Source organism: Elgaria multicarinata, chromosome 5, assembly GCF_023053635.1.
Source record: "Elgaria multicarinata webbii isolate HBS135686 ecotype San Diego chromosome 5, rElgMul1.1.pri, whole genome shotgun sequence".
In the NCBI taxonomy this organism is placed as follows: Eukaryota; Metazoa; Chordata; class Lepidosauria; order Squamata; family Anguidae; genus Elgaria; species Elgaria multicarinata.
In genome coordinates this window covers 1,394,168-1,418,359 of record NC_086175.1, presented here as the reverse complement: position 1 = coordinate 1,418,359, position 24,192 = coordinate 1,394,168, and the positions used below count along the sequence as shown (strand labels likewise).

The 24,192-nt window shown below is 40.4% G+C and overlaps 1 protein-coding gene across 1 annotated transcript in view; it reads left to right on the top strand.

Moving 5' to 3' along the window:
* The window catches only part of LOC134399367 (WD repeat- and FYVE domain-containing protein 4-like), a 116,911-nt gene extending 102,200 nt beyond the window's left edge, over window positions 1-14,711 (top strand). Inside the window, exons 12-15 of the mRNA XM_063127390.1 lie at window positions 4,504-4,591; window positions 5,017-5,130; window positions 7,988-8,099; window positions 14,645-14,711. Coding sequence (XP_062983460.1) covers window positions 4,504-4,591; window positions 5,017-5,130; window positions 7,988-8,099; window positions 14,645-14,711 — 381 coding nt within the window. The remainder of the gene's footprint in view (window positions 1-4,503; window positions 4,592-5,016; window positions 5,131-7,987; window positions 8,100-14,644) is intronic.
* Window positions 14,712-24,192: the final 9,481 nt, after the last annotated feature.

Below are 24,192 nucleotides of genomic sequence, written 5' to 3'. Positions count from 1 at the left end.
TCCTTTAACTTGAGCCTGTTATTCCGTGTCCTGCACACTGGGAGCATCGAGAAGAGATCCTGGCCCTCCTCTGTGTGACCCGACTAGTTGAACCCGACTAGTTGAAGTCAGGTTCAAAACACAGTGAAGTAGTCCAGAAGCAAGCTTAGTCCAAGAAAACAGGGTCTTAAGGATGGGTCCAGGGGTCAAGCAGCACAGGAGATGAGTCAACAAGCACCGCAGAGTCAGGTAAGCTAGTTTGCAAGAGTCTGGAAACTGTAAGACATGTCTGATTTTCAGTAGTTAACAGACCTCAGTTGGAGGCTTGATTTTTTATATATATATATATAATTTTTATACCGCCCAATAGCCGAAGCTCTCTGGGCGGTTAGTGGTCCCTTGATCTCCTGGACCCCACCTACATCCAGTTGCAAGCATTTAGTTCTGCTCTCAAAGTCCCAGGGAAGCTTTTTCTACTCATGGATCGTTTGGTTACTTTTGGCTTTCAGGCACTTAGTGCTTCATCAGATGGCCCCCTGAGCCAGTATTTTATGGACCAGGCGGCAGTTGGTTGTTCTGGCACAGGGGAGCTGGGGATCCATCCATGTCTTCCTCTGAATACAGGCATGGTGAGATTTCTCCCTGGAGACTGGGGCTTCCCTGGTTAGCACCAGACTTGAGGGGCTCACCCTGCCCCCATGCTGAATGTCGGGTTTTGGAAAGTTTGGGTTCTCTTCTGTTGGGTGACCGTATGTCTGGTTTGGCTCAGACACGTCCAGAAATGAGGGGGTGGGAACCAGGTCTAGGTGGAAATCCTGTTTGTTTGTTTTCCAATTTTGTCTGTGAAATGCATGCTGGACCTCCCAAGCTTCCATCTGGGTCTGTCCTTGGTGATGCTATGACCTCGACCAAGGAGAGGCCCAGATGGAAGCCTGGGAGGCCTAAAGCACATGTTTCCAAAACGTGGAAACACACAATATAAGCCCCACCCAGGCTTCTATCCGGGCCTCTTCTTGGTCGATGTCATAGCATCAACCAAGGAGAGGCCTGGATGGGTGGGCCTTAAAGCATATTTCAGAAATGCGCACTTTAGGCCCTCCCAGGCCACGTTTCTGCACTTCTGGAAGTGCAGCCTGCAAGCCCCTCCCGGTTCCCGCACTTCTTACCTTATCTTCTTGGCTGATGCAATGTTGCCGGCCAAGAAAAGGCCCACATTGCCATATGGGAAGGGCTCAGGGGGGTCTTTTTCACACTTCTGCAAAGAGCCCTGAGCCTCTCCCATCGCCCATCACAGTGGGTAAGTCCATGGAAAAAGTTCCTGGACTGGTGACCCTCGAGAAATTCCTGACTGTCCTGCCCCTGATGATGGCAAGCAGGGTGAGGGAATGTGGAGCAGAAACCAGTTCCCAAGCAGTGGCCCTGGCAGAAGGTTTCCACATGAGTCAGGCAGAGGACAAGAAGCAGGCAGAGCAGCAGGTGAGACAGTTTTATCCTCGGAGTTACAAGGAGCAAGGGTAATGTAAAACTGCCCACCACCTGTCCACTTTTTTCTGGAAATCATCCAATGACTGGATGGACCCCTCCTCCCCCTGGTACAGGTCTTGTCCTGTACCATTACTTTTCTAATCCCACCCCTCTCTCTGCAACCCCTTGCTGCTAAGAAGATTCCCAAGGTGAATATAAAAATCCCCATCATTTGCCCAGAAAAGTGGGGGAGAGGGAAGAGTGGAAACAAGTGTAGGAACAGCCTTGGCTGGAGAAGAGGTATTTATGTGCTGACGGGTGAATGGATCCTTTGTCTATGAATGGATGTGTGCGTGTGTGTGTGTGTGGTTTGGTGTGGGGGATCATCAGAGTGTGTGTGTGTGTTGGCAGTGTGTTGGGGGGTTGTAGTTTTGTGCGTGTGAGTCAGGGGGGATGATATGGAGGTGATATTCCTATTTATGGGAAATAAACTTGAGCTAATTAATTTTCTAAGAATTTATTTGGAGATGATTTAAGGAAATTGGCTCAGCTTTCTGGAAAACAGGGATTTTGCTGGAACAGAAAACTGGCTTCAGAGCAGTACATTTGCCTTGTTACCTCACTGGTTTTCTTTTCTTTGATTGTTTTGTTGGAGGAGAACATTGTAATATATTTATGCATGAATTGATTTATTAGCAATATTTATTTACTGCTAAAAAGTCTGGCTGTTATTTTAACAATTTATTGGTTTTATATGTTTTATTAGTTTTATGTATTTTATAATATTTTTGTATTCTACGTTGTTCCTTGCCACAATCCGGAGGGAGAGGTATTCTGAATGGTTTCCATGGTTTTAATTTCTGTAAATCACCCAGAGAGCTTTGCTGTTGGGCAGTATAAAAATGCAATAAATATAAAAATGCTCAATGGTATCATGTTAGAGGTTCATTTGAAGACAGCTCATGGCTGTGTGAAAGGCAAAGTACATGGACGCCATTTCAATGGACCTTTTAACTATCATGGTAACATCATTTATTATCTGCCTCTATTGAAGGATTGTTACTGGCCCATGGTGTTTTTACCTCATTTATGTGATTTTTACTAGTGTCGGCTTTTGTTTTATCCTTTTAGTAACTGTACAGAAACTGTCAATTCTTGTTAAATATAGGATCCTCCCTACAGCCGTGTTGGGTAATAACCAGATAGGTGCCCAATAGTCAGAGACATTTAGGCCGTAGCTAGACCTAAGGTTTATCCCAGGATTGTCCTGGGGTCAAACCTGTTCATCTAAGTGCCACACAGGGCATCCAGCGCTCAGGCAGGGATGAACCTGGGATGATCCTGGGATAAACCTTAGGTCTAGCTACAGCCTTGGAGAGGATCATGTTGGGGAAGGCTGAAATACATAAGAGTTCTAAGATTTTTTAAATTATTATTAAAGTCATATTCCTCCTCAGTTTATTAATCTTCACAAGATCATATGTAGATGAACTGGAGTCTAGATATAGTCTTGTCCCAGCATAGCATGGCGTGTCTTGTCTTGTCTGAGTATGTCTGGATCTCCTAGGCTCTGAAAGCATCTTTCTGGGGAGCACCTGCTGCTTACCTGATGCAGGAGGCCAGGTTCTGGCAGGTGAATAGCTGTCCTTGACAATAGGGGCTTGCACTTGACAAGGTAAGGTGAACAGATGTGAAGAGGCTGCAATCCTATATTCATTTATATGGGCATAAGGTTTATTGAAAACAATGGGACTTATTTCTGTCATTTCTTTAGGCAGTTTCCTTGGGTCCCTGATTGGGATTTCTGTTCTCTGCCCACTGAGGCAGTGTAAATTCAGGAGATATTTGGATAAAAGGAGGGAAAGATCCTTGTCTAGCATTGTGATAATGGGCATCTGTTCTGGCCTTTATTGCTACTGACCATCTTGTTTACATGGCTAATGAGCCAGAGATAAGAGGAGTTAGTGGGAAGTGACTGTAAGACGCCTTTAGTCCATTTTGTTCCATGGCCAATGGTTGCAGGATAATAGTATTTTATATTCTGTCTGAATGCTTGGTTGCTTGTTGTACTAGATTTTTCTGTTCTTGTCAACTGCTTCATTTGTTCAGTGGTAGCAGTGTGCTGAATCTGTATGGATATGAGTATGGATATGAGAAAGGTGATGGGGAAAGAGTGTTAAATGTTAGGAAAGGTGAGACTGTGGTCATCCAGTAAAGGACTTGCAGTCAGAAAAGATATTTGAGGGAAACGGAGACTGTATCACACAGAGTATAGCAAAAGCTTCAAAGTACAGCAAAAGCTACAAAAGTAGGCATGAGTGAAGTTAATTTCAGATACATTGAATGTTTCCCTTGGTTCCCCCACCCCCAGTGATTTTAACATTAAGATGTTGTGTGGAACGGGATTGCCTTAATCAGGCATGTGACCAAGGGCATTTTTGGGTGGGCACGCCCCCTTGGGGGCCAACCATCTTGTCTTCCTTTTTGGTTTCCAAAATAGTGTCACCCTATCTTTTGTGGAGTAGTCATGCTGCGTCGGGAAAGGGCCAAGCATGACACATGTTGCTTTTTCTTCAGAACTATTTTTAAAGTATGTTATTAGTACAACACAAATATTCTTACAATTACACATCTGATACATTAAACCAGCCTTCCCCATGGTTCCTCCAGATGTTTTGGACAACAAATCCCATCAGTCCCAGAAAACTTGGCAGTTGATAAGAGTTGTAGTCCAAGCATCTAGAGGGCACTAACTTGGCTGCATTAAACTATAGCAAACTATATAAACTATACCCAAAGCTCTATGTAAATTCAAGTCCAACTTGTTCTTAATCCTTATGATTTCAATAAAGGGAGACCATGATTTTTTAAAATTTTATTTTTAAATCTGTTTCTTCTAGCCATCTTTCAGGTGCATGACTTTTTAAAGTTTCACTATCTTGGATGCTTTCCAATTTTTGGCTAGCCAATACTGGAGATTTGGGGAAATGCCATTTGCTCAAACTACATTTGTTCTCAAACTATTATTGTTAATAATTTGTTAATCATTTGTTTAATCAGGTCTGGAAATTTGAAAATAATTCACATCCATGCCAAGATATTAATACGGGGTCACAAGACGACTCTGCTGAATGTCAGGAAAACAAGGGTAAGGACAGTTTGGGCATTTCTTCTCTGTAAAAAAGGAGTCGCTAAGTCTAGGAATGTGTTGACAGAACTGGGAAGAAGAGTAGGGCTCTCCATTCCTCAACTCCAGCCTTCCACTATGCTTTCAGCCTAGCTCCTGCCTGCTGTAATTATGTCCAGATTTTGGCCATGCCAAACCTACCTGTTTCTTAATTGCAAATGAGCACCAAGGTGGTTTTGGAGGTTGGTGGGAGTCCTTAGTGGGTGTAAATATTTGAACAAATAAGTCTGCAATGATGTTTGTCCCAGGGGAATATTCAATGGTCCTGAACTTTTTTTTCTTTTTCTTTTTTTTTAAAGATCAGGATCCTTGTATGAGGAGATAGTTTTAGGTATTCTATGAGGGGTTAGATTGTAAGATCCCTTTCCCACTCTTCCCCCTTCTAGGCAGGAGTAGCTTCTACACTGGCATCCTGAAGAGGACAGGGACCCATGGGCAGTTGGGGAAAGGGGTGGCACACCTGCCTCTCATTCAGACTAGTGACTGCCACGCTGTGATCTGTATGTGAGGGAGTAAGGGAACAGCATTGCCCTTTTACAATTAAGGGACTTACATTACTTATGAAAGGTGGGATCTTTACATGGTGAAAGCAAGCACTACTCCCGTGAGCAGAAATACTGGACTTACTTTTTCTGGAGTTAGTCAGGCTGTCTAAAATTTTCTTAGGGGTTTATCACCTTAAGAAAACTTTTACCTCCAGTAGCCATTGCCTTTATTATCAGGCTGGTGTTTTTGAATGGGATTATCACCATTCATTCCTGCTTTGGTAACCCTTGTGTGTGTGTGTGTGTGTTCTTAGAAACTCTCTCTATATATATTAACTCTGTTAGGAGTTATATATAACTCTGTTAGGTGTTATATGTGACATATAGAAAGATAGCAGCAAAGGAATATACTTGACCAGAGGGGGGGGATATATATATATATATATATATATATATATATATATATATATATATATATATGTATATATGTATGTATGTATGTATGTTTGTGTGTGTGTGTGTGTGTGTGTGAGTGTGTTTCTTTATATTGAGTTTGAAGAAAGTAGTAACAACAAACATAATGAGAGACAACAGAAACAGTCTGTCCTTTCCTTAATGCAAACAACACACCAATCACCACCACAGAGAAGAGCAGTAAACTGCCAATTTACAACTGCTATAGAGCTGAGCAGAACCCCCCTCCCACTTTGTACAGTTAGAATGTTGGTCTAACTTGAATTAGATTATGCATAATGTAATATTTCTAACCTGTGTGTGTGTGTGTGTGTGTGTGTGTGTGTGTGTGTGTGTGGTGGGAGCTTTGAAGAAACTGCAGTGGGACTATAATGCAGTGGCTTATTTCTGTAGTTGTGAGGAGACCATTCAGAAGAACATTATCCTGATGCCTCAGTGTGCCTACTTAATATGACCTATGGACAAAATGTGGCATGTTGGCTTGACATCTATTAAGCTTTCATTCTGTGTTTATGTATTTATTTATTTGTATTTCCACAGTCCACGAGACACCTAAATGTGCTCTCTTAACAATATTATACAAGTTCCATAGGCATTCTCAGGAGATGCTCCTGATATGCAGAATTTCATTCCATTGTAAGATCTTACTGCTGGGTCAGGCCAAAGTATTGCCAATTTGCAAAACTTTTAAAGAATGTATAAAAGATTGTTACAGAGAAAGAGAAAGACAGGTTTCATAAATCGGATTTCAACACAGTTGAGACAGAAAACTATCTCTGTGAGGCTGTATGAAGTAAAATTGGAAATCTGCCGGAACTACGTGAAAGCAGCAGGGGGCTCCCTGTGCAAAGGTTTCTTCATGTCCCTTGGGTTGAGCCATCCAAGCCAAATGCAGCTGCATTCGGGGAGGGAACTTAAATGTTAGAGGTAATGAAAATTCCATAGCATCTCCTCTGGCTAACAAATACAGCAGCTGTCAACACTGATTTTAGTATTCATATGAATTTTTAAAAGTTTGCAAGCTCACACATACCTGCACACAAACATGTTTGCAAATTAGGATGGGGTTGTTGTTATTATTGTTGTTGTTTGTAAGACTTATTACAGAAGTGTCAAAAATTATTTCCTTTTCCATTCTGAGACATCCCAATTACATGAATGAATAAACAGTTAATCAGATTTTTTTAAATACTTTTTATTTTATTTTTCATTTTATTTTTTATTTTTATGTTAGATATAACAAAACAAAAGAAGAAACAGAACAATCCCCTAACAATTGGAGTTTAAACAGCTGTTACAGAAAATTTAGTTAATACAATTTTGGGGTGGGTGGGGAAACAAAACAAAAGAAATCAGAGATAATTATTCTAAGTGTCTCTGTATTTGTATAATAGAGGTTCATACCTTGTTTACAAAGGGCTTCTAATCATAGACAACTCCTACCCTCCTACATAGTTTTCTGAGCGTGAATAGATTGAGGTGTGAGATTTCATCCTAGTTGCCACTGGAACCTTTGTTTCCTAAGAACTCTGTTTGCTTTCCAAGTATTTTTAACAGCCAGATATTCCCCCATCTATTTTTTTATTATTATTTATTTAAGGATTTTTATGCCGCCATTCAGCCAAAAAAGGCTCTCATGGCGGCTTACAAAAGTATTTCTTGACAGTCCCTGCCCACAGGCTTACAATCTAAAAGACATGACACAAAAGGAAAGGGGATTGGGAGGGAGGAGGAGGAGGGGGAAAAGGAAAGCAAATTCAGGCACTACAATCTTAGTTGCAAAGTTCAGCAGTTGCAGTTGACAGCAGGAGGGAGGGGGCTCTGAGCTGGAGCTGGACCCAGGCATGGTGGAGAGGTGCCTGGCTGCTGCTTCCTCCCTCACTGGTGGCCTCTAATTTTGCAACATTATGGGAAAACACTCTTAAACCAAAACATGATCATTGCGAAGACTGAAGTAACAATGATTGAGTTAATTTTTTTTTACAATGTGCTTGGCATTTAATTAGTGGTTGTATTATGAACAGATTTAGATAAGTTGATATTACCAGTACCTCATGTAATTTGTTTTAACTGGGCAATTATGGGCTGCATTATATCCTGGCAGCAAGGTATTCTGGGGCATGTTATTATGCACTGAGACAGTAAACATTGATGAACATTTTTGCTGAACTAGGCATGTAATTTAGAAAGCAATAATACACAAATTCAATTTAGTCAACAGTTGATACACTCACACATGTAACTATTGTAGCCAGCAAATGCAATTGGCACAGGCCAAGATTAAATACATTCTCTTAATAAGTTGCTGACTATAAATATCATTTGCTGCCACCTACCTTCCCACTATCACAATGAAAGTTCCCAACTATTTTCTGACTGTTTTTAACCCACGCAATAGGCAACAAAGTGGAAACACCGTTCGTTCTCTATCGAGAGCTGGATCTCAACACGACTCCATCAGAGAGGCGCAGCAAAACCATTCCAGCCATCACAGCCTTGGCAGTGTCCAGGTAATCATCTCAATTTCAGTATCTCAGATGGCCGGTAGAGAGCATAGTAGCAATGACGATCTTTATGGTTTCATTGTGTAAGATGCCAGCTTTTTCTTACTATTTTAAAAGCAAAAGCGAGTGGGTAACAGGTGCTGACTAGCAGTGGACAATGAATGCTCTCCCAAAAACATTTTCAGAGATTGAGGACAGGGCTTACAAGTAAGACAGCATCTCTTTTTTTACAGAAATAGTCCTGACTGCTCTCAAGGCCATCATGTTCTTCTAGAGTTCCAATAAACACATTGTGGGAAAATATGGTGGCCTGTCTGACCACCAACTGTAGCTGCTTCAAAGATCCAGGAAAATTTCTAGCAGTAGCACCCCAGTTTTGACACAGAAACCATGGGCTCATCTACACCAAGCAGGATATTCCACTATGAAAGCAGTATGGGCCCAAACAGTTGTCAGTGCACTTCAGGGCCACTATAAAGCCGTAGTGTGGCTCCTGCCTTTTATAGACCGCTTTCAAAGTGGAATATCCTGCTTGGTGTAGATGAGCTCCGTGTCTATCTTAGTCCTGATCCCCTCTGAACTAATCAGGCTGAGAACACTTTATTTGAGAATGGAATAAATTTTCAGCACATTTTAACTTGGTGTACCCATGGCAATTTGTATCAGATCAATTTGAAATTTTGCCCAGTCAAGTAGATTATTGATGCTAAGTTTCATGTTATTAGCTCAATAGATGGCATTTCTATAAGCAGTAGAATTTTGGGGTTTATAACAGCAGCACCTTTTTTTGTGTGACTCACCTTAACTAAAGCAGCAGCACTATCATGCCCCTTTAATAAAACCTGTATTAGATTTTTTTAAAAAAACCACCTGACTTACATGGAGGACGAACATGGTGAAACTCAAGGTAGAGCTCAAATGGAAGCATAACTATAGCTAACCGAACTAGCTGAAATCAGTGCAGATCCTGAAATCAAAGAGGGCTATCAAAAGTTGATTAAAGAAGTTGCTAGATTCTGAGATTCATGTCCTCATTTAGGATAGAATCCTTCACTGTGCAAGGATGCAGTACCCATGCACAGAAGGATCTCAATAGAGTCCTGCTTCTTTTTCTCGATTTCCCACCCATTTTGCTGATCACAACTAGCATAGTTTTATACTTTACAAAAAATAGATAAACAAGGCTAGAATGCCAGGGAATACATGGGTTCTTCCCAGTACCTTCAGTTTCCTTGAGTATCCTCATCCCCAGTCCTTCCCGGAGTTTCTTGGGCATAATTCAAAAGATAGGAAAATTGAATGATGACTGATAGTAAAGTCAAAGGTCAGCCCCTTTCCGTAGGGTGTTTCTACATTAAGGAAAACCCCTACAATGTTACCAGGATTTCTTCTTCCAGAATCTTTCTGCATTTAGGATGGACTCCTTTAGACTATGAGCACATGATTTGGCATTGAAAACTTCATCTTTTAATGCTCTATTAAGTTCAATGAAACATCACCATCTAATAGCAGAATTGTCGTGCAACACTGTGTTTACACACTGCTGATTTTGCACCACTAAGGTGCATTCCAGCTTATCTCCAATCTTTTCAAAGTGGGATAAATGTGGAAAAGTATGGGATGTGTCCTGGAGGTCGATGTTGTCGCTTAAAGGACCTGCAAACGTCTGTGAGTGGCCAATAACAAGCATGCAATAAAACGCTGATGTAGAAATGCTCTTAGGCGCCCACACTTTCCATCTTGACTCGGTGCTATTGCAGACACCACCCACATCCCAACTTTCTTTATTGTGTTATATTTAACCTATATCTATTCTTTGGCCTTTCAGCAGAAAAAAAAATCCCCCTCTCCCTCCTATAACAGTTCTACCCCTCAATCATGTGGCCTTCCAAAAAAGGGCATAACCTCTAACTCTTGCCACCCAGTTTTACTTTGACATGGAATGGAGAAGTCACTTTCTCCATAGCTAAATAAACCAAGGGATGCAATAAATTAGTTCTCCAGCCATAAAGAAAACAATATTGACACTTAGGTATAATAGAAAATTTGACTGTGGGAGGAATCTGCTAATTGAAATATTAGCAAATTTACACCCAGCAATAGAAAAGTGCTTTCTAATGGACGAACCTAGGGCTAGTAATGTCTGGCATAAGTGGGCAGTACCATTTAAAGTGTTCGTATTAATGAAGGGAGACTGATGTGAACAGAAGAAGTTAAGCAATTTTTTTTTTTTATCTTTTGGAGGATTCATAAACTCAGTAGGCACAATTTGTTTATTTGCTTTAGTTTATACTGTATATTTTAGTTTGCAGTAGAAATAAACTTTTTGTCAGTTAACTTGAAATTTTTAGATTCAGCTATTAAATGGAGGAGATTTAAGATGTTATTACAAAAAGTAAAAGCAGATTTAGTTTTTATTGTAGGGAACTCATATCAGAGAAAAAGAGGAAAAGATTCCTAGAACATTTAGAAGGGAAAGTATTTGCACCAGGAGCTAAGAATAGAGGAGCAGCTAAAGTATTTGGGCATAATTCTTCTTTTGTATTTGAGGAGACAATAAATGTTCAGGAGGTTTTTTGTTAAAGCATCAATATGTGATCCTAGATTTATTATTGTTTACATTTATATCCCAAATAGCAATCAGATTATTATTATTTTATTTAAAAAGTGATTCAAGTATTGTACTCTTTTTCAGAAAGAGAAATAATATAGGGATGGGGAGAGATTATAATGAAATTAGTAACCCACAACTGGAAAGGACAAGGTCCCCAAAATATTTATGCAAGACTTAAAACATGAGTAGATGTATTTGAATCAAAATGAAAGAAATGATACATTCTATTCAAATCCATGTTCTTCATATTCAAGGTGCATTTTTTTTTGCTTTTCCTCCTTTTGTTAAACAACTAAAAGATCTCAAGAACTGAATCATTTTGTTATGCAGATCATATTTTGATACAATAACATTGGTTACCTATTAATAATCAAAGGAAAAGGTGACAGTGGTGATTAGATAAAATTTTATTAAAATTTTAATAAAGTTAGTGGATTAAATTAAACAAGCTACAGTTGAGTTTTTAAAAATAAATTGTAAACCAAGTTTCAAATGGCTGATGGCTTAGGAAATATATAAAGCAGTAATTCAGGGGGAAATTATTTAAAAAGAGAAATAAAGACATTAACATCTTAGAAAATCAGGTGACATTTATAAAAATACCATAAACAGACATACCCAACTAAAATTTAAAAGAGGTTATTGACAGTAAGGAAACAAGTAGAATTAAATCATGTAAAGGAAACGGAAAAATCTTTAGCAAAGAAGATTCAAAAAAGCAAATAAGGCTGATTGGTTATTAGTGCACATATTATGAAAAGAAGAGAAGCACAGATTAACTCATCCAATTAAAAAAATCACAGGGATATACCATCTCAGAAATCACAACATAATACTTTATGAAATGGAAGGACCATTTCAGCTTAAAATTAAAGCATTTCTGAAGTCTTTAAAATTTAATCCCTAAATTATCCAAAGAGGATGTGAGGGCCTTAGATACTCCAGAGTATTCTACAAAGAGTAGAAGAAATTCAGAATGTGATTTAAGGCCTGCAGCATAATAAAGCGTAGGGAGGGGATGGATTTTTCCTGTGTTTTATTTTTATTTAGTTTTTTAAAGGAACAACTTCCCTTAACATCATCAATGAATTTTGTGATGAAAAATGTTGACTTGCAGGCCATAATGGTCATATTTCCTAAAGAAAATAAGAATCCTGCAAAAATCTATTTGCTTAACATTTGGGCTCCAGCACTAGAAAAAAGACTTAATATTGTCATAGGGAACTATATTGACAAAGATCAGTCTGGATTTGTGAAAGGAAGGCAGTTTACACATAGTGTACAGAAACTGATTAATATTATACACAGGATTAAGACATCAGGTGAAGCTCCCCTTTGTTGTTTATCAATGCCAAAAAGGCTTTTGATCATGCTGAGTGGCCGTATTTACAATTACTTTTAAATTAAATTAATTTTGGACCTTCCTTTAAGTGATCGATACAGACAATATATACTAAATAATTTACTATAGTTTTTATTAATGGATGTTTATCACCTGGTTTTAAGCTTTCAAGAGGTACAATGCAAGGCTGTGCCTTGTCACCATTATTGTCTGTAATCCATAGGAAGCATTTAGCAATTGCCCTGAGAGACAATCAAATGATTAATGGCATTTAGATTATTATAAAGAATTTGAAGTTGCTGCTATATGCAGATGATAAGGTGCTTATAGTAAAAGAACCTGAAGAGTCTATATTAGAGGTGGTAAAGGTATTACAAGAGTATGCAAAGTTGACAGGTTATAAAATAAATTTTGTAAAATGGATGGGTACTTATATACTAAAGAGAACCAAGGATAGGATAACAAAAGAATGGAATATTCCATGGAAAACATCTGAAATTCAGTATCTGGGCATTTGTAAAAACTTGATGAATTGGTTGAAATCAATCATAGGATGTTGTGTCAGATGGTAATGGTAATTAATCAATAGTCCATGATGAAGTTAACATGGATGGGACATATACCTACAGTTAAAATGACTGTCCTTTTATGAGTTACTTTTTAACTAATTAATATCTCTGAATATCTACACAAAACTAAAAGCATGGCAATATTTGTGTATGGGCTTTATCTGGGAGAAAAAGAGACTCTGGATTGCATTACTTACTATGTGCAACCCTTTGAAGAAAGGAGGTGTAGGTGCTCAGACCTGTGAGCTATTATGCATGCCAAGGCATACTTGCCCCCTGAGAGCTTGGACTTTCCCTGAGCACTCAGCCTGTTCTGATAGATCCCAGTGCCCTGTGACTCAACAGTCACATGTGCATCCCAGTAGGCTCCTGCCCTTTGTCACTTGCCACACATATACTGATTTGGCCAGTATATATACACACACACACACTGGCCCTATTCAGATGCATGGTTGGGGAAACTATGGAGCGGGGAGTGAAAGCATGACATGCACGTCTGTTACATGACAGGGAATCACATGGTGCACATGGTTTACTTACAATTCCCCGAGAACTAGTTAGTTTCTTGGTCTCCCACCACCACTAGTTATCCCAGTGGCCATTGTGCTGGGAAAACTTTGAGCTGGTTGCTCCATCTGTTTCTACACAATGGCAACCATAGAGTTTGTCTGCAATGCCTAGAGCATCGTTGGAGGTTTCATGCAGAATGGCTGTTTTAAACCATGGGGAGCCCAACACACGATGTGATAAGCCACCCCAGTGTCCCTTAACTCCACTGCAGGGGGGTTACCCCAGGGTTGTTAATTAGCCATTGTTGTCAGATTTTACCCCCCTCCCCCCCAACACACTAAGCCATTGTGGTTCGCTCCCAAACGCTAACCACCGTGGCTTAGCATTAAGTATGAACAGTCCCACTGTGTGACACTGTTTTGCCTTCTCTCTCTCTCTCTCTCCCTCCCTCTCTCTCTCTCTCTGTAAATATGCTTTAATAGACTTGTTCTTTTTGTTCTTTTTGTTCACAGATCTAATTGATCTGTGAAATGAATACTATGGGACTTAATAAAAATGCCACAATTCAAAGTTTTTAATACATATGAAGCTTCCTTAGTGGAATAAGTGGGAGGTGGGAGAACTTCAGTGAACGTTCCCAGTTTAGTTCCTTGCATCTCTATTATAAAAATTGGGCAAGACCTTCTGCCTGAGATTGTGGAGAGATGGACCACTCATACTATGAGAGGATTGTTATTCCAGTTGCCCTGTGATGAGTATCTAAATGTATTGTTGTTGATGTAAATGTTCAGATTATTAACCAAACCAAATGATTTTTTTCAAGCCTGGTCTGGCCTGAAATCTAAACACACAATAAATCTTTGCAAGAGTAGGAGGCATATTGGTTCCTTTCATCAAGTGACTGGAAAAAAAATCCATCTCACATGTGTGGTGAGGGGGAGAGACTAGATTTTAAAGGTTATTACTGCTTTCTATCAAAGGTGGATCTGACATGGACATCTGTGATGTATATTAGATAAGTATAATTCACTGTAATACATTCCTGGTTTTATTTTACAACGATTCTGTTCCAATCATCACTGACAATATGATGGGACCAGTTGATCCCTTATGTCCTGTCTTGGTCACTCCACTCATCTATAGAAGCCCTCTTGGTAGTGCCTCATGCTCGTGAAGTTTCCTTTGCAACTATTCAAAGCAGGTGTTTAGTGTAATAGCATTAACCTTATGGAACTTCCCCTCCAATTGATACAAGGTATGCCCCAACTGTATTGGTTTTTGCTGTATGTTAAAAACTTTACTATTCATGCCTGCCTTCCCAGAGATATGATTTTAACTAAGTATTACCAGCCACTGTACACTGAATTTATATTTTGCTGCTTTGTTGTATTTTAACTGATCTACACTTCTTAGGTATTTTGGAATGTTAGGTAGCTTATAAATATTTTAAATAAATATCTGGATGCTGTCAACTGTGTTATTCCTAAAACGTTTCTTTCTGTCTTTTCCTCTCAAGGAATTATTTTAAACTCCTGGTTGGCGATGAGAACGGAAAAATCTACTGTTGGTCAGTAGATGAGTAAAAGGAAGAAATAGCACCTGAACCTTATTGGCCTAAGCTGGACAGTTCCAGCAGGTGGAAATGTGTAATTGTGGGAATTACACAGGATTTGGACATAACTAAAAGTGATGGAGCAGCATGAATTGCTTATGAGATAGGTCTTCGGTAGCATTTATTCCATCTCTTTCCAATATTTAAAAAATAATTATGAACTAGAGCTCGGTAGAAGCTTTGGCTGACCTTCTCTCAGCAACTTTTTCTTTTAGGGGTGTAAAATGGTTGGATGAGACATGTGCTTTATGTATGTATGGTCTGTGTTTTAAATTTTAAAATTTTTTATACTTGTTTTTATCTCAGTTTTAAAATTTCTGTAAACCGCCCAGAGAGCTCTGGCTATGGGGGTGGTATATAAGTGTAATAAATAAATAAATAAATAAATAAATAAATAAGTGGGAGGTGGGAGAACTTCAGTGAACGTTCCCAGATGTGGAGGGCTTTGCCACTTGGCCCTTGCCGTTACTTAATTTTAGATGGTAGCTGAGGGTTTTTCTTGCATCTGTTCATAGTATTGCACGGGTGAGGTCACATAATCCTGTGGGCATTCCAGGAAGTATGGTCAGGTTGGCAAGCATCAGCCTTTTCAAAAAAGTTTCAAAAAGGAATAAAAAACCCTTATCTACTTTATAAAGTGGAGTAGCCAAGCAGCACACATGTGACCCCCTAAAAATTTCACCAAAGTTCTCACCCTCCCCAAAACATCAAACATTTTCAAAGGGGACGAATGGGTGAATCTTCATCTCACCTTTACTAAGAGCCCAAATACTTCCAACTAATGCTGGAGGTTAAGTAAATATATTTGTTAACAAAATTTGTCCTTTCCAGAAAACATAGCAGCTGAAGAACAAACTATGATCAGATCTCCCAGCGTCGTCCCCTTTATTTTTTACATTAAAGAAGGCATAAAGGACCCTGATTTTGATTGAAATTGTGGTGCTGAGATCAGTGGGGTGGGCTAGCCCTTTCAGTCTGGACTATTTCCCCTCTGGTACTAATAGCACTCATCAAATATTTACTCTCATAGGGGATTGGGACAGATTGTGCATTTCTCTTGAAAGTTGTCTTTATATCATGTGACTTTGGTTTTTGTGCTAAAGAAAATAAAAAATTCTTCTTTCTGTGGCTGACTAAAGGGTTTGTGGTTTACTATTGAACTTCAGGCTCACCTGCACTTTCCATGCACACACACACATACACACACGTGTGTGTGTGTGTGTGTGTGTGTGTGTGTGTGTGTGTGTGTGTGTAAAGTCCAAGGATTTACCTATGCATTGAAGGCTTCTGCCTTGTTGGAGGGCTTATTTCACTGTGTTAAAGCGCTGATCCAGCAACTTTATTTCTTTGTGATAAAGGTTGTGTATCAACAAGAGGAGCATATCTTTTTGTATGCTTGATTATGACCATTATATAATAGTATCCTCAGACAGCATATGTAGGGTTGATGCAAATATGATTCACCCACAGTAGAAATATATAAAAATGTTTGTTTATTTTCCACTTTAAATGTAAGTTTCTGTGGTTAAGTGCTAAGCACCCTAATTGTGTTCAGCTCTACTTAAAGTCACTTTTTCCCTAGCAAAATCATCCATTGGCTCTGTAACACACAAACACACACATATACAGAGTCACTAGAAGGTGTGCATTTTTGAAGGAATGTTACAGCTACAGTAGGATCTCAACATTGTCCTGGGATGTAAGTCATTCAGAATATAGCTCTAGGTTTTTGCTTTAAGCAGGTGAAAAGAGCTGAATTGTTCCTTCTGTTCAGTCACTTATTCTAGAAGCTGCACTAGAGTACTGCTAACACAGCAGTTAAGAAGAGTACCACCCCACCTCCAACCACATGTAAATTACTACTGATAAGGGACTTTCTGTCTATTAATGGACTATGGAATCTTACAAAGTTTGCAGAGTAACAAAATTACTACTGCTGCTGCATTAATAATAATATCAATGGCAATAATGTTAATTTATTAGATTAGCAAATTTAGCTAGTCTATTAGACTAGCAAATTTAGCAAAAATGGAAAGTAGATTCAAGAGTAAATATTACAGCTGTACATAAAGGGCCCTCAAAATTATCCACAGTATTTCTCCCCACAGTATTTGTGGGGAGAGAAATTGGGGGTGGGGGTTCAGGATGGCAAATTCACTGAATTTGCTGAATTTTTCAAAAAAAAAATCTGCTCCCACTACAAGTGTTGAGGCTTTCACTTTTCTACATCATTCTCAAGGCATTTTATAATTTATTTTGGTGGTGTTTTTGCTTACCTATTGACTGTAATATGAAGAAGGGTGTGTTCTCTGTGTGTGTGTGTGTGTGTGTGTGTGTGTGTGTGTTTCTATTACACATCTCCCAGCTACTCTGCAGCCTGGGCTTCTTGATCTGTGGGAGAAATAATTTTATTATGCCTCCCCCTGGGCTTTAATTGAAGTGTCGGAAGCCAAGGAGGCTGCCAGCTGCCACAGAGATGATTGTGCAATGAAAGACGGGACGCTTGTGCACACTCCTTGGCTGCCTCCTAAGTAAGGGAAGCAGAAGAGCCCAGAACCCAACCCATGAGAATTTCCCTAACATTTCTTCTCCTTTTGAATTTCTATTCAAATGCAATTTCTTTTCTATCAAATTGAAGGAGAATACTTAAAAAATGGGAGGATTTTTTGGCACAGCACTAGTAAATAATATGTCACCCAAGTAAGCCATTAGCAAAACAACACTGCATGAAAAGTCCTTCATCATAATCCATCAACTTGTTGCATCAATAGGGTTGCTTTGATTTCTGTAATGAAGTTAAAACTTATAGGCTGTAACCCTTTGCCCACTTACCTGGAAGTAACCCCTGTTGAATTCAGTGGAACATAGTTTTGAGTACACATATACAGTATTGCACTGTAAGTGCAACGTGATCAGCTGCAGCATGCACAGTAGTTTGTTCAAGGTGTCTAATTAATAGTTGCAACATGTCAAGGTAAAACACAAGAGGTCAGAACCCTCCAATGAAATGAGGGGCAGACAATTAAGCCAGACAAAAGGGAATAGTTCTTCATGCACCACATCATTAATTTAGGGGACTCCCTGCCACAAGATGTGGTGAGAGCCACTAGTTTCGATAGCAATAAAAGGGGATTAGACAAATTAATGGCAATTAGCTATGATTGCTAAAGGAAATCTCAGGATTCAGGGTTGCAGTTAAATCTCAAAAAACCCAAGATTATGGCAACCAGCTTGATTGATAACTGGCAAATAGAGGCAGAAAACGTGGAGGCAGTGACAGACTTTGTATTTCTGGGCGCAAAGATTACTGCAGACGCTGACTGCAGCCAGGAAATCAGAAGACGTTTACTTCTTGGGAGGAGAGAAATGACAAATCTTGATAAAATAGTTAAGAGCAGAGACACCACACTGACAACAGAGGTCCGCATAGTTAAAGCAATGACATTCCCCGTAGTAACCTATGGCTGCGAGAGCTGGACCATAAGGAAAGCTGAGCGAAGGAAGATAGATGCTTTTGAACTGTGGTGTTGGAGGAAAATTCTGAGAGTGCCTTGGACTGCAAGAAGATCAAACCAGTCCATACTCCAGGAAATAAAGCCAGACTGCTCACTTGAGGGAATGGTATTAAAGGCAAAACTGAAGTACTTTGGCCACATAATGAGAAGACAGGATACCCTGGAGAAGAGGCTGATGCTAGGGAAAGTGGAAGGCAAAAGGAAGAGGGGCCGACCAAGGGCAAGATGGATGGATGACGTTCTGGAGGTGACAGACTTGACCTTGGGGGAGCTGGGGGTGGCAACGGCCGACAGAAAGCTCTGGCGTGGGCTGGTCCATGAAGTCACGAAGAGTCAGAAGTGACTGAACGAATAAACAACAACAACAAATGCCGCTGAATGTTGCTAAGGAGCCACTCGAGGAAATATGAGGTTGACTTACATGGAAATTTAGTCTGAGAAAACATTTTTGAACCCTAATGATAATTATGGAAATGCCATGCCATGATAGCATTTATGAATCAAAACCAGTCAGTTTCTAAATAGCCAATAGTGTTTATATTAACCAATTCCTTGTCTTGCAAAATAACGTATAAATTAGGCAAACAAATATTTAAGAGCCAGGGTAAGTACAAAAGTAAATGATCCCCTGGTTGCATCAGCTCTGCTAAAGGGAATAAGTAGAATCTGGTTTTTAAGTAATTAGGTAAATCTTCAGGGGTGGGTTTGGGAGGCTCCATCCTATAAAAAGATCAGGTACATTTTGAGTTTGGTCTCCATCACACTGTTGTGTGGAAACACATCATGCCACAATCAAAAGAGATCTCTGAGGATCTCAGAAAAGCAGATTTTGCCAATCAGTTTAGAAATGGTTAAAAACCAATTTCTTAGGATTTGGGCACTACTAAATCACTGTCAGACAGATAGTCTACAAATGGAGAAGGTTCAAGACCACAGTCACTCTACCCAGGAGCAATCGTCCTACCAAAATCTCTCCAAGAACAAACCAGTGGAGCATCCAGGAAATAAAAAAGAACCCCAGGTTAATATCCAAGGATTTGCAAGCCACTCTCCCCTTGGCTAATGTGAGTGTTCAGAACTCAATGATCGAAAAAAGACTGAACAAGGATGGTGTTGATGGGAGCAAGCAGAACCCACTGCTCTCTAAAAAGAACATTTTGCTGCCCATCTGACGTTCACTAAATATCACTTAGGTCATCCCCAAGACTTGTAGAACAGTGTTCTCTGGACAGGTGAGTCAAAGGTATAACTTTTTGCCTCAATGAGAAACACTACGCTTGGTGAAAAACAAACACTGAGTTTGAACAGCAGAATTTCATTCCAACAGTCAAGCATGGTGGTGGGAATGTGATGGTTTGGGCCTGCTTTGCTGCCTCAGGACCTGGATGGCATGTTATCATTGACACAGCCATGAATTCTACAGTGTCAGAAGATTCTAGAGGAGAATTCAGGCCATCCGTCCATAAGTTGAATGTGAACCAAAAGTGGATCGTGCAAAAAGACAATGATACAAGCAGATTTTCAAAAGAATGGCAGTGGAAGAAGAAATCCCATGATTTAGAATGGTCTAGTCAAAGTCTGGCCCTAACCCCCATAAAAATATTGTGGCAGGATCTGAAGCAAGCTGTTCATGTAAGGAAGCCCTCAAATGTCAGTGTTGAATCTGTTCTGTAAGGAGGGCTGGGCCAAAATTCGTCAAAACTGATTTGAGAGACTGACCAAGAGTTCCAGGAAACACTTACTTGAAGTCATTGTACTCAAGGGGCTGCAACCAGCTATTGAATCTTTTTCACACATGAATGCTGAATCAATTGTGGATAAATAAGTATTAAAAAAGCATCATGTTTGTGTGTTGCTTGTTTAATCAGTGTATCTATTGCTCATTATTATTATTATTATTATTATTATTATTATTATTATTAATATTATATTTATTTGTATCCCGTCTTTTGCCCAATACTGGGCCTCAAGGCAGTCTTACAAAGTTTAAAACATACATTGTAAAACCTAGAAAAAGAAATGTAAAAAAATAAATTAAAAAAAAAACATTTAAAATACACAACAAAATAACATAGATGGAGGACCGAATTACTCTCCAAAGGCCTGCTGGAACAAACAAGTTTTTGCCTGCTTCCAAAAGCCCATCAAGGAGGGAGCCAGCCTAGCTTCCCCGGGAAGAGAGTTCCAGAGCACCGGAGCAGCCACCGAGAAGGCCCTCTCCCATGTTCCCACCAAGCGCGCCTGTGAAGATGGTGGGACTGAAAGAAGGGCCTCTCCAGAAGACCTTAAAGCACAGGCAGGCTCATAAGGGAGAATACGGTCTTTCAAATAACCTGGACCCGAGCCTTATAGGGCTTTATAGGTCATAACCAGCACTTTGAATTGTGCCCAGAAACAGACTGGAAGCCAGTGGAGCTGTTTTAACAGGGGAGTTGTATGCTCCCAGTAACCAGCCCTCGTCAACAATCTGGCTGCAGCTCTTTGAACCAGCTGGAGTTTCTGAACACTCTTTAAAGGCAGCCCCACGTAGAGTAATCTTTAAAGGCAGCCCCAAGTAGAGTAATTACAGTAATCCAATCGGGATGTAACTAAGGCATGTGTCACCATGGCCAGGTCCAACATCTCTAGGAACGGGCACAGCTGGTGCACTAGCTTTAACTGTGCAAATGCACTCCTGGCCATCGCCGAAACCTGGGCATCCAGGCTCAGCTGAATCCAGAAGTACACCCAAGCTGTGGACCTGTGTCTTCAGGGGGAGTGTAACCCCATCCAGCACAAGCTGAATCCCTATTCCCTGATCTGCCTTTCGACAGACCAGGAGCACCTCTGTCTTATCTGGATTAAGCTTCAATTTGTTCACCCTCATCCAATCAAGATGAGGATTATCTTTATCTAGATAAAGAACTTTAACTTTATCTAGGATTATGGGGTTAGATTCAGATCTAATGACATTTCACGTTGGAAATAAGTGATATTCCTAGGGGGTTCACAAACATTTTCTCACCACTGTAGATAAAGGGACCTTATAAATTCTCTGCAAGCCATGTCTGCATATAGGGATGGGAATGGGGCTGTGGTGGGGCTGTTACTAGTCACATTTCAAGGGGTCAGTTGAAAGTGTACCTCCCCAGTGCTTTTCCGCAATACTAAAAGAAAATCTAAAAAGGCTGTTGTGGTTCAAGTCTAGCTCTGAGTAGCTTCATGAGTCCATGTGCTCTTCATACTTAGGTATTCATAGTCTGCTCCACTGTCTTCTCGTCATACTAGAATCTTACTAATTTATTGACACACTGAGGGTTCACAGGTGCACATAGGTCAAATCCTATATGTCCCATATGCTTTTATCCACTTGGGTCTTTCAATGAACTCCTACCTGTTTACCTCTCGTCTTTCCTTTCCTTTTTTTTAACCATTCCCTAAAAAGGGCTGCAAAAAAACGCACATAAACGCCTTTCAAATTTTGTCCATGGTAGCTGGCACCAAGTAATAGGCTTGCTATTGTACTAGGTGTTGTCTGTGAACCCCAGCAAAATGGTGATGGGCTTGGCCGTAACTGGGCATTATTCCCATACTGAGATAATTGTTGCAGATTTATGACATATCTACTTATCTGCTGGTAGATCTCAACTTTAGCCAAAGTATTTCAGCCACTGCTCCAGTATCAAGAAGTTGTGCCATGGTTCTTGCTTATCCATTTTCTTGTAAAGGTTTTCCTCTCCAGTACTATCAACTGAGCTCTGCAACGGTGCTTACATTCTTCCTTTCACAGTGGATCTCAATGAGGCCTTGCTGAGATTCAGCTCCATTAGGTGAGAAGGTTCCATGGGATCTCCCTAAACTCCCCCATCCCATTTTTCAGCCTTCCCTTCTCAAAGCCTAAGTGGCACAGTCATAAATTGATCTGTCTTGTCTGTATTGGAGGAACTAGTTACAAAATGGCATCTACTCTTCAAGAGCTGGGTGAGGATTGTTTAGTGTCTAGCCTTGGAGTTTGCTGTCATGTGAGCTGAATACAGATTGGCTATTTTGAGTCTCTATGTACAAACCGTTCTGTGTGTCATCGCCAGAGCTGTGATAAGTGGGAGTCAGGCCTGTGGAAATCTACTCAAGCCTGGCTAATTGTTCCAAATAGAACGGCTCACTAGAGTGGAAAATAGTCTCCATCTATCTAACTGAAGAAGATAATGACCTTTTAAATAACAGGAGCAATTTTATCTCAATACCTCAATTACTGTGAACTCTCAAAATGTCAAAGTGCTGGGCACTTTCAAAATAACTTAATTTAGACATTTATAGCTCTTAGACACTGCTAGGTTCTTATCTAACCTAATTATGGGTTGTTCAGGAAATGGCGAAGCATCCCAATTAATGTTATTTTTTATAGTGATACATAGGCATGGCCTTTGGCTCCCTTCCCATTCTGGATGCTATGAACTGCTTACCAGGCTTTTGATTTCATTCTCTTCTTGCAGATAATGCTGACTTTTCAGCACTGTCACCAAGGGAACAACATCCTTCCTGCAGTGGCACCCAGAACCCCATTCTGCATACTGTGCCAGTGGATAGATGGGGGCAGCAAAGGCTGACCACTTGATTCTATGGTCAAAAACACACCTACCCCTTATTAGTAATGCTGTATGCATATTTAGAGGTCTTAACTGAGGTGACCATAAAAGAAAGCCAGAGCCTGAGTAGATGGAGGGCACGTATTAGTGCCTTTAAAGCCAGACATTCATATTGCCGCTAGGACAAAGGTTGTCACCTCCCACTCCCACACGTTCATTGCACCCTGCATTGTTGGAAAGCATATAGAGGAGCTGGGCTGGCATGTGACGAATCCTTATTTAATAGGGATGTGCTCTGCTTCTCCTCGGACCGGAGGAGAAGCAGAGCAACTGCGGCCTGGTCTTCCTGGTTGAAGCCTCGGGCTCCGTTGAAGCAGCCGCGGGTCCGCGGACGGATGCAGGTAAGGGAGAGGAGGGGGATTTACCTGGCCCTGCCGCCGCCGCTGCCCATGCGGCGACAGTGGCAGAGCCAGGTAAGGGGGAGGGGGTCTTACCTGTGTCCGTCGTGGCCCATCCCACCTTCACTAGAGCCCGCGGCTCAACCAAGAAGTGTAGGCTGGGGCCTACAGTTCCTGGTTGAGCCGCAGGCTCTAGTGAAGCTGGGATGGGCTGCGACGGACACAGGTAAGGGGGAGGAGGGAGGGGGGGGCCTTACCTGGCACCACTCCCCGCCACTGTGGAGCTCCAATTCGGAGCCGGAGCTCTGCAGCAGAGTGGAGCGGCCCCTAGGCGGATCGAGGTGGGGCGTAGCGGGCCTGATCCACAATTTGCAGATCGAGTGCAAAGAGGATCGGGGGGGGGGTCCATGCACATCCCTATTATTTAATAGTGAAGTTCCTGACAATCACCTGTTTGGCAGACAAAGAGAAGTGTTAGTGCGTGGGAAGACTAGGGTGACCATATTTTGGAAACCAAAAGGGGGAGCACCCCAAGATAGTTGGCCCCAAGGTGGTGTGCCAACCCAAACATGGCTTTGGTCACATGTCTGATTCTACAGTTCACAATTAAGACAAGCTTGTTTGATGCAATAACTTTAATAATAATAATAATAATAATAATAATAATAATAATAATAATAATATATCTTACCCGCCTCTCCATTCTGATCGAGGCGGGGAACAACAGTAAATATAAAATTCATAAATCTGAATTAAAACATAATATACATTGTTTAAACATCCTAATATCATTTTAAAAACATCTTAAAATATTAAAACCATTGAAATAGAGAACAAGTGAGACATTTAATGTATCTGAAATCAACTTCACTAACTCCTACTTTTGTAGCTTTTGCTGTACTTTGAAGCTTTTGCTATATTATATGTGATACGGTCTCCCCTTCCCTCAAATATATTTTTTTAATTTTATTTTA